This window comes from Pezoporus wallicus, unplaced genomic scaffold (genome assembly GCF_028554395.1).
Source record: "Pezoporus wallicus isolate ANWC-B61680 ecotype Strahan unplaced genomic scaffold, APGP_CSIRO_Pwel_v1 scaffold_6446, whole genome shotgun sequence".
Classification (NCBI taxonomy): Eukaryota; Metazoa; Chordata; class Aves; order Psittaciformes; family Psittacidae; genus Pezoporus; species Pezoporus wallicus.
In genome coordinates this window covers 6,609,021-6,623,915 of record NW_026636264.1, presented here as the reverse complement: position 1 = coordinate 6,623,915, position 14,895 = coordinate 6,609,021, and the positions used below count along the sequence as shown (strand labels likewise).

General features: G+C 39.1%; 1 protein-coding gene across 1 annotated transcript; it reads right to left on the bottom strand.

The window, feature by feature from the left end:
• Window positions 1–740: 740 nt before the first annotated feature.
• DCUN1D5 (defective in cullin neddylation 1 domain containing 5) lies at window positions 741–14,120 on the bottom strand. Its single transcript, XM_057399794.1, has 8 exons — window positions 13,854–14,120; window positions 11,119–11,210; window positions 9,131–9,201; window positions 8,591–8,682; window positions 2,870–2,978; window positions 2,672–2,776; window positions 1,766–1,868; window positions 741–1,056 (listed from the first exon to the last, which is right to left on the bottom strand). Exons 1-8 carry the CDS (start codon window positions 13,937–13,939, stop codon window positions 1,001–1,003), a joined length of 714 nt encoding a protein of 237 aa, XP_057255777.1. The 5' UTR covers window positions 13,940–14,120; the 3' UTR covers window positions 741–1,000.
• Window positions 14,121–14,895: the final 775 nt, after the last annotated feature.

Sequence of the window (14,895 nt, the reverse complement as noted above, 5' to 3'; positions counted from 1 at the left end):
GTAGTTATTGGACTCAATCCATGAAGTAACATGGTAAAAATTAATAGCCTGTTATGTACAGGTCAAAGGTAGGTAATTTAATAGTCTTTTCTGGACTTACATTATGAAAAGGATACAGGGAAATTAAAAAAAAAAGTCTTGTCATGAATGCTTCCAGTCTAAAACATGTAAGAAGCAAAGCTTGAAACCAAGTCTTTCCAGATTTCCCTTTTAAAATATAAATTGCACTTTTTTTATATAAAGCAATCCAAAGTCTAAATTGTAGCAAAAATTTGAAGCTGCCTTACAGTACCAGAGTATTTGTGTTCCCAACCTGAAATGCAGCCATTCTGCATATAGAGCTGTATGCTCTACATCCTTCTGCTTTAAAAGGGCCTGCAATTAAACGCCACGCCACTGGATGGTTACTGAACAAAAGTAAAAAAAAAAAAAATAGAGTTTAAGGCCTTTTTCTCCACAAGGAGCTGAAAGCTGTGGCACAACCCATAGCCAAAACTTAACATGCAAATTAGCACACTCCCACCCAGGGCTCAAAAAAAACACATAAAAATCAGTCATTCTTTCTAATGTCTGTCACACAAGACAATCATACCATCACGAAGAAACAGTGCCAATTCAGCATTTTTAAGGTCTTCAAAAATTCATAGTAAAGGGCACTTCTGAGAAAGAAGAAATCTTACAAGATTTGGTTTTAAAAAGACACCACACTCACATTCAAGGGACATTCTTCACTTTTAGGCCTTTGTCACAAATCTCAATCTTTATTGTTCTGAAATAAATGCTATAAACATAAGACTCAAAACAAGAATTCCAACTTTCAGTCTCAGAAGAGGTGTGGTTCAATGCCCATATCACATGTAACAAGAAGATTTCCTTAAAAAAGGAAAAAAAAATACTCTGAAGTCTTTCTTAAGAATGAAAATGCAATCCTTTGTTTTTCTCATTAGTTTGTGTACAGGTGGGCACCAGAAACACTTTTGCATTTTCTCTTGAATTCTGGCTATGACGCTTGACGAACCTTTTGCCATTCAACAAATTCATCCAGAAGTACAGGCCCTGCAAGTGGATGAAACTTGGAGTTACATTTGCCAATGTCTGTCAAACATCCTCTCTTAAAAGTATAAAGGTTAGAACTATTGGTATAGGTAACATCCATATCAACTCTATGGTCAAATACTTATTAAAACTCAAAGATGATTACACTAACGTCAATTCAAGGGTGGCAAAAAGCACACAATAAACACTACATGGAACTACGGAAGTATTCCTGATATCTGATGGGTGCACTGAACTGAAAACATAAAAATAAGGTTATATTGTAAATCAACACAATTATTTCCTTCTTCCTTGCAAAACTGCACATAATAAGAAAACAGACCAAAATAGGACACCTAAAGCAGTTCAGTCATAGCATGACAGACTGTCAATCATGTGTTCAATCATGAGTTCAGCTCCAAGTACCAGCAGCTAGACTACTTGACCAGCAGCTAGACTATGTGCAAGTCTACAGTTTCATGTAGCAAGTGACTTCACTAGAACTTCAAGTGAATATAGGTTGGCTCAAGTACACTATCACACCCCTCACATATTACTACAATTAATACTGCAGTTTGAAGATGGACAGTTAGCAGGACAGTTTTTCTATGGATTGGAGAAGTTGGAGAAGAAATATTTTATACTTCATTGTTTGTAACAGAAATTTGTTTTATGCAAACAGAACATACTGAAATAATAGTTGAATAAGCAAAATGCTATGAATACTTACATGCACCATCTTCATCATAGTTGCTAAGATCTGCATGGACAGTTCTGCTGAACTCTAGCACATTGTACCACTGATCCTTGTTCATAACTCTATACTTCGATTGCTAGGGAAAATAATTTCAGAACATTAAAATGTCAAGTAACATTTGGTAATGCTGCATCTCATTTCTCTTCAATCAGTTTCTAACTAACAATTTAATGGGTGACAACAGCTACTACTTCCTTGGTTTTCCATTTTTTTTTAATACTACACATGCCATTTCTGAAACTGAAACTACACAAAATAGTTTCTTGAAAGATCAGAGCAAAATCAAAATACTAGGCAATCTGGAAGTCACCACTCTTAAGCTTTGAAAACTGACAAATTTTTGTCTTGCCCTGAAGTAGGTAGCTTAGCTCAGAGAGATTTCCAGGATGAATGATTACAAAAATTTTCTTTTGTCCAAGGTATAATACAGTATGATTGCAAGGACATCTTCTTTGCAATGTTAGCACTGATTTGAAGCCAGGAGATAGTCTCAAGCCTAGCATGCTCAACAATCTACACACATACCCATTACTAAGTCACCTGCTGACCAAAATCAGAGCTCAAGGTACCTATATACTTTACCTACACAAAGGAAACTTGAAATTTAGCACAGATGCAGCTCAAGGGGCTCTATTATTTATTTTGACATTTACCTTTATAGTCTAGTTAAGACAGAAGTTTAGTTGCCTTTGATAAGAAAGGTGGAGTGGAGCACAGTGTCTGTGATGCATACAAGAACATCACTGTTTCATAAGCACATCGAGCAAATGAAGAGGAGCAATACCCTCATTCTTGAGCAAAACACCACAAACCCCGAAATCTTTCCACAAAACAGCACAACTACTACACCATCATTCAAAAAGTTAAGGAAATGTGTACCTCTAGGTATTGATAAAATACTGAAAACAATGGCCAAGTTCTTCCAAGCAGAAGAGCTAACATGGATTTTGCAGTATCAATATCAAGACTTCGCTGGTCTTTATCCTAAGGATGAATAAAGAAAGCACAAAACCCACTCAAGTACAAGCCTGTTGAATAATTAAAATAATAGTTTCTCTAACATGCCAGTAGTCTTACCCTTGCAAAATCAAAGGCATATCTGTAGATATTCTTAAAGGATGAAATGTCATTCAATTGGGACCGCAAGAAGTCAAATTTACTCTGTAATTTTTCTGTACAATCACACCTGAAAATAAAGAAAAACAAATGACATTATAAGCTCAAAAAACAGGCAAACATAAGTTAAAATTACCAAAATGCGATCACCAGATGTACAGGAGTAATACCGTGACTTAAAGAATACTGAACGTTTTCAACATTTGCAGCTTACTGGAATTATGAATGCCCGGCTTCTGTAATCAAGTTTTCTTAAAATGCATCAGCAACACAATACAAAGTCTCTGCTTTACTTCTCATATAGTGGTCTTTTTATGCCATACTCTGCAGTGTACAGTCATACCCAACACCATCTTATCTTTCAATCATTATGAAAGTCTAGAGAAAACAGTATTCGGCGTGCATTAAGGTGGTAAAATCCAGCAGTTAATAAGGGCTTTATGCCACATTTCTTCAGAGAAAAAAACAAACAAACCAGCGCCAAACCCCAAACCCTAAACACACCCTTAAAGACTACATATTTATGAATGGCAGGATTGAGCAGGCAGTCTGCAAAACATACTAGTCTACTTGTGTTTTATGACTGATATATGCAAGCTCTGAGAAACCTATCACCTGAATTAGTCAGTAGCTATTCAACTCAACTATTGAACTCACAAGCTGTATGATAATGTACTGCTAGTTGACAGGATAACCTTTTGGCAAAAACAACCCTCTGGCAGAAAATAAGATCTCCACTTATTTTACTTAGCAAGGACTTCTGTTTCCAAATAGAAAAAATAATTTACACATGCTAATCCTCCAGGAAAGACTCACTCAACAGAATAATTGTTAAATTATCACATTTTGTTATCATAAAGTAATAGCTGCCATGATTAAAAAAACAAATAAACACAGACAAAAGCCCAACAAAATCCACCTTGCCCTGTATCCTCAATGACAAAAACAATACTTTCAGGAAATGCAAATGTACATAAGTATTTCCTTTGGTAATGTGCTCCCCTTCAGGCAGCCTGCCTCTCAGAGAATACATCTGCATCTTTAGCAGCTCCTTGTGGACTTGTCACATAAGCCCACAGTAAGGGCCCTTCAGAAGCACTGCAGTAGGCTGCCCAGATGCTGTACTTTGATGCTGTACTTTGCCCACGGCTGATACTTCCTGTTCCTCAGGTCTGCTAGCATGTGTGTGCACGTCTTTCTGCCCCTCTCAAGCTGCAATAAGAGCTGATGCAGCCTTTGGTTATTTCTTGTCTCTAGCAGCATCAACCTAAAGCAGCATCGAGTCTCAGCCAAGATCAGTGATAAATAAATAAAAGTATTAGCTAATTAGGCTGAGTATTCATATGACAAGAACTAATATATTTTGCAATAAAAACATTAAGTGAAATCTTAACCAAAAAGCTTTTGCAATTTTATCTAAAGATGAAGTTACTTTTTTTGTCTTCAGCCATCTAACTGGCCTATGTATTCTATTGTTTAACCCTTAAAACAGCATTAAGAATATAAATGCCTTTGTAGTGTAGCATAGCATATCACTTCTTTCTATGTTCAAACCTTCATACTGCAATAATACTATCCTTTATACTTTGGGACAAATCTACCTATTTAACACCTAACTACTCATTTTAGTGTACTAATGACATATATCAACTACTTAAAATGGGTTTACCACACATTTTGTCAAATGTAATGACTGGGATTATTTACCATACCATGAATAAACACAAATTTCTGTGTTTAAACTTCTTATTGAATATTGTTAAAACTGTTCAAATAATCATAAATTCAAGTACAAAGTAAAATTCCTGTTAGTGTTTATTGTACTATTAACTATATATATTTTAAGGCAGAAGTAATTATCTTGAAAAAAACTGGTACGAAAATGTGCCTCAGTTAAGCCTTAAGACTCCTAAACTGTTGTCAACCTATTTAAAACCGAACAGTCACACAGGTTACAGTCAAATAGACAGGCACCACCCCCTGAAGCCTGATGAGGGGACATAGGTCCTTTAAAGCCATTTAAGGCGTTTCCACACCTAGCCACTGATTTTCTTCACACTAGTGAGATAAGGAACTGTCAAACTCCTCTTTTATAGAGATCTATCTGCTTGTGTGGCTGCACCATAAACATGATTACTGAGGTCACCCATACTTAGAATAATCTTCCTAGGGGTCAGAACAACCTTCTAATTAGCACAAGTGAATTAACACCAAACTCCTGTACAGGGACTAGATAAAATGTGATTTCTTGAACTGCCTTTACTGAAAGATAGCATTAAATAAGGTTATCTCAAGATCAGCAAACTAAACATCAGCTTACTACATTTTCCTCACATCCCTATATCATATTTATAGCAAAACTTAAAAGTAGCACCACAATGCAGTCCCATTTTGATTTCTATTGAGGTAGAGTTCGTTTGAGGCATCACTAATACGGACAGTGATGATTCAATAAGTCGTACTCAGATATTCCAATGTTTCGTATTTCTTAATTATTCAAACATGCTTGTCTTTTACTAAAAAAGAAAAATTAGTAAAATGTATACATACATTAAACCAAACCCATATAATAGTAGTATATATAGTTTGAAAGTCCTTTAATCTACGAGAGTTCCTCTGCCATCATCCAGCTCTTCAGGTGTTTAAAAGGAAATGATACACATCTAGCCCACCCATTCGATCATGCACTGAAGCACGATCTTCTGAAATTTAGGCTACATGTTGTAACTAGAGCATACAGAGGTCCAAGGAAGTAATGCCATAAGAATGGAAAAGGCCATCTTTTCTGTTCCCTGACAATGCTGTCGGTTCACTATGTCAATTGACTTACAGGTCTAGAGACCAAAGATTGTTTAGATTTCAGTATACACTGACTGCTGTACTGGCATAAAAAAAAAAAAAAAAAAAATTATTTACACTAGGCTTTGTGTTGGCCTTGCAAACATTAACCAAAAGGCAATAACAAGCAAAAAGCTCACTGGAAAAGCAGCTGGTATTAGGCGACCATTAAAACCAACCCAAGGAAGTTGGTTTCACTAGTAGTTCTGCAAACAGCAAGAAGTTACAAATCTGACTTCCCAGCCCCTCTTACTTGTACCTAAAAATGTGAGATCATGACCTTATCTTTCCCTGAGTTGGAATCTAATTTGGTTTCCTCTCTTACCTGACCACTCATTTTCAAAAGTGCAACTTTAATGTAAAATTTGGCTCAAATTCTAAGGTTAAAAAAATAGCCAGAGGGAAATACTCAAACAATACAGCTGCTTACACCTCACTTCACTCATGTGAAATTCTATTTACCTAGTTCAAACAATGACTTCTGTGAGTTTAATAAAATTAACTGTAATCTTTTACCATTCATCTTTGTTTCATAACTATGTTGTCGTATTTAAAGCAAATGTAGATAAACACTCACTTCCTGAGGGCTACTCAATTCATCCTAAGGAGGTGGTTAAAACACCTGATAAATTGCCCAGTAGAGGTACTTTTTTCTCTCAGCTGACTATGAAAAGAGCTCCAGGTGATTAGTTTAGAATCAGGCACCTAGCTTTCATATACATACGTATATTCATACACACAGACACAGATATATGTAGGGCAGAATTCACCCTAACAACACAATATACTAGAAATCTCACTTCCACAGCTTAAGTTGTTTAAGTATCATAAGCTGCTAGTTAGTGCTTGATCCACCTTCATTTTGACAGTGTATACTTTATCACATATTTATTTTCCTTGTCCTCTCTAAAGAGCAAACATCATCAGCATATCACATAACCACAGAGAAGGAAAATGCCCCTTCAAGATTAAGGCACTTAAAATGTTGGCATCTAGCAGCAGATTAAATTTAGGTGTCTAAGCTTTAGGTGTTGCCATTCAGAGAGGTCTAGCCAACCAGTCTGTAAGAGTAATTCAGGTGATCAGTCACTACGTCTCAGGGTAAACTGCCTCCCTAGGCTCCACTATATTGACTAGATCTCCAAAGATTGCCATAAGAGTTTAAGAAATCCAGCTCTTGCATATAAACCACATATTTAGGTGTCTTACTGTAGAGCTGAATTCCACCCAACCCTCTTCATTCAATTACCTTATGTGACATTTCACATATATTACAGAATCCTTATTTCAAAATAACTCAGAATACACTCTGGGCTTTCAATGCATTTTAATGTCATTTCTTCATGCATTTCTTCCTCCCTTCCCAATAAGCACAAACGGCACAAGTATACAGATTTATATTTTCTTTTGTCCTGGTTTAACCCGAGCTGGCAACAAAGCTCACTCACCCCCCAAACCAGCACATCTTTTTAAGCCAAGGAATCTTGAACTCCTTTACATGTGTATCACTGCTTCATCCAGATGCTTAAGTCTGCAGCCTGCTATTAAAGCACACCCAGGGAACATATAGGTTAACTGCTTTAACGTTAGGCAAGTGTTCTGATCGTAAGTCTGGTTATATAAAGATGCACAGCAGTACTAAAATTTCTGTCTTAAACACATTCAGCCTACAGCATGATCAGCTCTGTTCTTAAAAGAGCCAGAAGATTCCTAATCACAGCAAACTATTACAAACAAAGTCTGTAATGTTGGTTCTGAAAATGTGCCTTATTTCATGTGTCACTGTGGCTGCATCCTGCTAGACTGGCTAACTCTTGAGAGCCTCAATTTGGCCATTAACAAAAAGTACTTCAGAGAAATTACCAAATCAAACCCATTCACTGCATCTAAAAACTTACGCACCCACAATTTAGTCTCTGTCACCCCGGCAATTTAATCATTGCAGCTCTTACTAAATTTAAGAGCTTCTGACAGTCACGAAACAATCAAGGTGTCTGTCAGGAGCCCGATCCCAAATCAAGATTTGCACAAGACAGTCAGGTCAGAGTCACTTACTCCATTGTTTTGAATAACCAGACGGCATCTGCCCAATACAATTCCCCAAATGAATTCACAACTGATAAGGCAATTCTGCCAACCCCAAGGATCAAATCAGCCTCTGTTTCCCACCATGTTATAGCTGCAACAGTAGCTCTCTGACATTTTTAATACAGGATGCAATGTCATAACAAGTTACCCTTAAAGCATTCATGCACCATAAGTAGTTTCATGAAGAAGAGTGACAATTGAACTAAGCCTCAAGGAGCTAATTAGTTTCATAAAAGAAACAACCTCTTCAAGCAAAGCATCATCTCCCCAAAAATTCTTACAAACAGAAGTTTGTTTATAAATTGAAAAAGTGTTACTCAACCTAAGTATTAAGCATGGCTTCTGACCTGCATCTAATAAGTAACACTAATAACCAGAACTACTGTCAATGCAGACCTCACCTATAAAACTTAGAAATCAGTAAAAACTTTCTAGAATACCAATGCTGAGATATGCTTTTGGGTATCCCCAGATCTAGTTATCTGTGCTCAGAGTAACATCTTAAAATATTTTCTCTAAGAGAAAGAAGCCACCAATACCTGACTTACTCGGGTTAGACAAAACTTTATCATTTGAGTGAACTCATCAGGTTCACAACTTGGTGAACAACAGTAGCTACTTCCAGTTATTGACTGAGACCAGACCTAAAAGCGAGAGCTTCTGTGTCTTATTGCTAGCGCACAAGAAAGCAGGGGCAAGTTCATGGTACAAACATAACATTATAACATTCTATTATATATGTAAAAAAACTCTTACTGTAGTGAAGTCATTCCTTTTAACCATTCTTCCTTGGTAAAAAATCCCATGCTTTCGGCCTCTAGCTTCCAGGCTAAAACTAACATAATAATCTAGGAAGACAAAAAAAAAAAACCAAACACCAAAACAACAGAACAAACAAACAAACAAACAAAAAACCCCACCAAAAAAAGGTGAGAAAAAGAAGTCAGTAAGAAAAGGCCAATTTATAGATGTCTAAGAAAAAAACCCATGCATTCAAACATTCTAGTAATTTTACACACTTGCACTTTATATATATTACCATTTAATCATTCAACTATGTGCAATCTTTCTGTTAATTTCAGTTTCTGAAAAAACAAGGCATTCCTATAATAAACCAAACAGAAAACCTCACATACTCGCTATGAATAATTGATGTGCTGAGCTGAAGTATCTTACAACAGCTCCTAAAAGCAGGATGATAAACCATTTTTTGCTTACTGAAGAACTTTACACAGAACTTAAATCTTATCCAACACTCCCTTTTAAAGCATTATTTGAATTGTGCAAGAAACCTACATTCTCAGGCTCGACACCGATGTCTTCACAGAACTTTTCTATTCCTTCAGGTCCTACCACTTCATCCGGACCTTCAAAACCAAAAGAAACCAGACTGAAATCTAAGCAACATTCACTCAAAAGGGTTACACACAATAATTAGGCTATATAGCATACAAGCTACCTTTAAAAACACTGAATTACTCTATTAAGTAGCTTTTATATTAGAACCATTCTATCAACTGCAGCGTGAAGACATGTATAATACATAAGAAGTAACACTATGAGCTCAAGGCAAAACTAAAACAGAAATTTTATGTTGTGCACTGCCTCCCCACAACAGCAGACAAACTACTTTAGTTTGTGTATATGTGAGTTTTCAAAAGACTCTGAGTTTCCCCTTGACATAGCTTGACTCCAGTAACTGGTGGTGAGCTGTTTTGAAGACAACCTGGGTAGCATTACTCTGTCCTGAAGTTATTCTATGAATAATGTTTTTCAAAGACTTATTTTACCAACAATAAAAAAATTAATTCCGTCTGAGCTCCTACTACAGATACTACTCTTTCAATGGTGTTAGCATTGTGGGTTTACAACAGAAGAGAATGAATCGTCAAATAATTTAATGTTAGTTTGATTATGCTGAGTAATATGAGAAGAGTGCTAACAATAAAACAGAAAATGCTAAGCATGTTAGCCATGTACAGATCAGAAAAAGGTTTATGAATGCAGTGAAAATAACTTAAGACCAAAACAGTTAGTTATGCTGTCACTCTTCCATTTTAACACAAAGAAAGCCTCTAAAAAGCAGTAAAATTGTGTATTTAGAGAGCACATGCAGACACTCCACAACACACTTTGCTTCTCTGAATCTCCCTCTTATCTTCCAAAATAACATGCCATTTTACAATTTTTTGGCTAAGTCTGCTATTTATACATAGAGCAGCCTTTTTCCTTTTCTTCCCCTTGATACCTCCACTTCAACCGTATTCACTGCTGTTATCGTAAGCAGAATTTCTTTTCGAGAGTTGGATAACATACTTTGAATAATTGCTCACTGTGAGACAAGAATATAGTCAATAAAAACTATCACTTTCCAGTAAAAGTAGCCATTCTGACAATGCAATTGGCATTTAAGATCACAAACCCTTGAAAAATGTTGCAAAGAACATGTTACCTAGGTAAGCAAGGCAAAACACTGCCATCTGGTTTTGAGAAGCCCTTACATAGAATGTCTTAAGAAAAAAGTAAGTTTAAGTTATGAAGGAAAACAGATACAAGGGTTCCCTGCTAATGACAAGAGGGTTTGGCCCAGAAATTATATGTACAATTCATCTATAGGAGTGTTTATGTAATTTTCTCTTTTAATAGAAATATTTAATCTCCTACGGTGTGAAATTTCACTGCAATTCTATTTTATGCTAGAAGAATGGCCTATTTTGATTACCGGTTAACAAAGTATAGGCTCCTACACTCAGTTGTTGACTCAACAACAAAAACAAAATTTACAGGCCTTAAAAAAGTTCTAAGTATGTGCAGGCACATTTATCAGAAGAAAACTGAGAATTACTAGTTTCCTTAAAAAAGACTTTTTATACCTAAACAGTATGACTCACACCTCAATTAGAAAGTAGAATACTAGAACCAGGAGTTGTTCATTACTGTGCAAAGTCTGCAAGGAAAATACATTAGTTCTGATGTATTTCAAAACAAGAAGTAGAATAATTCGGTATATCTTGGTTCACCACTGTACTGTCCAATGTCAGTCATTTTATTTTAGAGAACAGAATCATGCCATGGTAAGTTATAAAGTATAAAGAAGTCAAAAAGAACAAATACTGAAAAGGCCATGGTAAAAGCTATACTAATTCAAGTGCACGTTATAAGGAAGCAAACATGGACATAATTTTTACATCTAAATCAGCATAAAAAAAAGCAAAATGCAAATATTTGATGTACTTGCTTATTTTAAATAAGACTATAAATAGTTTTAAATATTAATCCATTACCTGCATATTCATAAAACCAAGCCAGGCACTTTTTGCTTGAAAAATGTTCCTCTCCACTTATCACTTTACCAGAGGCTTGTGATCTGCAATAGCTTATGGAAATACATGGATGATAAGTGTTATTTTAATATGAGAAATGGGAAATCACTACAAATTAAATTCCAAATTGTTTATTATTAGTTCAGACTATTTAAACTGTTTCATGAAATCAATATACGTAACAATGAAGCTGAATTTGTTAAAAGGCAACTGTCATCCTATTTCAACACTTGTTGGAACATAAGATTACCCTGCAACACAACCCTCTTATCGCCCAGTTTATTGCAACTATTTCTGAAATGCAAAAGTAATATCTTGTAGATATTAAACAAAAAAAATCCACACACAGATGGTCAAAATATCACTACTCAGTAATTCAAATGATTTATCTGCTTATATTTATACATACAGGCATTTAAAGTTAGGTCTGTAATAAACAGCATGATCTTCAAGAGTGCTGAATATGCACAGATCCCATTTAGGTCAACAGGAGCTGCAGTTTGACATATTTAAAATCCAGGCTATTTATAGTTAAGCATCCAAATTTGGGAAGAAAACTCGGTCAGTTTGTTTACATTAAACATGTAACTAAATATCTGTAAATTCTATAAATGTTTGGTACACATGCCAGAACAGTAACATGCAATGGGTGATAAGACTAAAAATGCTCAGCACACTCAGCTTCCCCCAACCTCGTCTTCATCATGTGACACAGTTTCCTTGGGAACAGAATTTCCATAATTTACAGTTCTTTAAAAGAATACATATAATAACTGAGTTCTTCCAGTAAAAACACTGACAACATGAAAGCTTATTTAGTCAGTAAGGAGTTGCAGCACCTTTTCAATGCATGCTCCTTTCAAATACAAGCTACATACTGTTAGAACAAGCTAAGATTATCTAAGAATGAGGTGGAAGTCAGTTTTATGAGAGGATTTAAAATTATGCAGCTCCTACACTTAAATTTTAAAATGAAACTGTCGAGCAGGAGAAGTATAGTTCAGTTCTGAGAGGTAGTGAACAAATTCACCTCCCATGCATCACTTCGTGCTCCACTGAAAAAGAAATCAACGCTCTCCAAGACAAAGCCTTACGTGGTGAAAGCTAGAACTAAAGATGTACTATAGAAAAAAATCCATTAAAAACACAAGTCACCAGAAAGACACAGAGCCGTACATTATGCGATTGCTTGTTGGTTTTATCCAGTTTAAGACATATTTATCTGTAACTACTGTTTTTATTACAGAATGTTACAAATATATTGCTATATAAGAATGCTGTGTCAAAAATGCTCGTGTACCTCACATTTTGTGATCACTTAGTATGCACTCTCATTTACATCACAGGTTTTGCACAATGACTCCTAGCTTCCTGTACAGTTTTCTTTTTTTTTAAGGGTCTTTTTTTTTTTTTTTTTTTTTCAGTAGAAGAAATTAAGATCCTAAAACTTTGGTCAGCAGCATTCAAGAAAGATAAACTGGAACAGATGCAGAGAAGAGCTATGATGAACAAAGAAACTCAAAATCAGATCACAGATCAGCAGAATTTAGCTTGTTTATTTTAGCAAGATAAAGTATGAGAAAACACAAATGCTCACTCCAAATGCACTGTGAGGCAGAAAAATAACAGGAGTGTTCCATAAAGGACAGTGTGTGCACATGAATGGTTATTAACTGTATGAGTAAATTTAGACTGAAATTGAAAGATCATTAGTGACTGTAGAAGGGTGTTCTGGAACAGTTATCCAAAATGGACAGTCATAACAAAATGAAAGCCAGCATACTTCCTAAGCTCAAGCTTGGTCAACCCATGAGAAACGATATATGCCACAATTTCTTGCAATAGCCATTCCCATACCATTGACTTCATAAGTCCTTGGTATTCTTAAGTCCTTAGGATGTTTGTTGTGACTACTGGTTTAGTGACATACTTAACAAGTTCTAATAAGTGAAGGCAGCATACAGTTACTTTAGGGAAGCCGCACTGGAAGTGCCTGCGACGCCATACTAATGGTTTATTGTTCTAATGGTAATCTTGGGGTACCACAGCATTAGTGGTCTTTTTAAGGAAATGAATAAATAAGATGCTTCAGACTCCCATAGTTACTACAAAGACCTTTCCAGACTTTGTTTTGGAGTGTGCTGACCTCTCCTTCCACTTCTCTGCAGGAAAAAAAAAAAAATAATAAAAGAGATGATTTAACGCAGACACTGAATATGGACAACCTTAAAGTGAGGAGACATGCCCAGTCCAGGCAAGAGGGCAAAAGATTAGATTGAATATGAGGACAAATGCTGGAATCGGCCCAACTGGTTCAGTGAAAGGCAAAACCAGCAGGGAACGGGAAAAGTTCCCCGGTATTTCTCGCCTGAGCGTGAACGAGCCGAAAGCAGCGGCTGCCGCTCGCAAGGCGAGCACCCAGCACCAGCACACGCTGTCCCAGGGACGTGCCCACCGGCACCGGGGCAGCCGAACGGCCGAGCTCGGGCCACCTGCACGGCCGGGACCTCGCACCAAGCCCCAGGCACGCCGGTTTGGGGCACGCGGTGCGGTGTGGGGCTCCCAGCCGGCGGAGGAACGGCCCATCCCCACGGCCGCTCGCCCGGGACGTGACAGCCAGCAGCAGCCGCCACCGCCGTGGGCCTGTCTCGCCCCGCCCTGCACGCCGCAGCCCGCTGGGCGCCGCCAGACGGTACCTGCCGAGTTTACATTTCTTGAGGCCGGTGTCATCCGCCGCCGCAGCCACCGACCCCGAGGACTTCCTCTTCTTCTTCACCGGCATCGTCCTTCCTCGGGGCGGGGCCCGCAGCCGAGGCCCCCCCGGGCTCACCGCCCCCCGGCCGCTACCGCCTCCCGAGACCGGCGATGAGGAGACGAGAGAAGCCCCTCCCGTCCTGCCCCGCTCCACTCCTCCCCGCAGGCGCTGGGCGCTGCCGCCCTGCCTTTCGCCGCACCGATCCCAGAAGCGGGTGTACGCCTGCGGTGGGAGCGAGGAACCGAGCGGTAACGACTGCTCAGGGAACAGCGAGCGACCCGGACACAGACAGCGCTGGGCAGGAAGTGACAGCGCCACCGGGACACGCCTCCGGGTGGGGGGAGCTGCCGTGAGGCACCGCCCTAGTGCCGGTCCCAGCGCAGGCTGCGGGGTCCGGCGGGGTCTGGCTGTGCTGGTTTATAGGTGCGCGGTCAGTCGGGCGGCCCGCCGCGAGTGGTGCAGGGGGGACCGCGAGCACGAAGAACGGGCGGGATTGTCACAGTAGAATAAAGCGGGGGAGACTGTGCCAGTCTGGCGGGAGCGGCCATCCGCGCCGTGCCGGACACACGGCTGGTGTCCGGGCTCACGAGCAGCACCCAGGGAGGGGAAGCGGAGCTTTTTTCACCGTGAAGCGGCTCCACGGGAGTGGCGGGGAGCGCACACGCGGGATCTCTGCACCCCCGCTGACCAAAAGCAGGAGCGCTGTCGTTGTTTATCGCGAGTCACGTTTATTCTACAGGGGCGGTGGGGTGGTGCTGCCGCCCGCCCGCGCCCCGCCGCCTGCTGTGGCACCCAGGGCTGCAGCGGGAGGGCCTCGCGGGCGGGACCTACGTGCCTTGCTCGCCCGGCCCGTGCCGGGCAGCCGTGCCTCTGTGACTTGGGGTTCCAAAGCAGCACAGGCCCGGGAATAGCTGGTTCGTTACCGGAAGCCGATCGGTAACGGGAGGGGTCCTAGCAGGGAGCGTCTCCAGTGCACCAGTGCC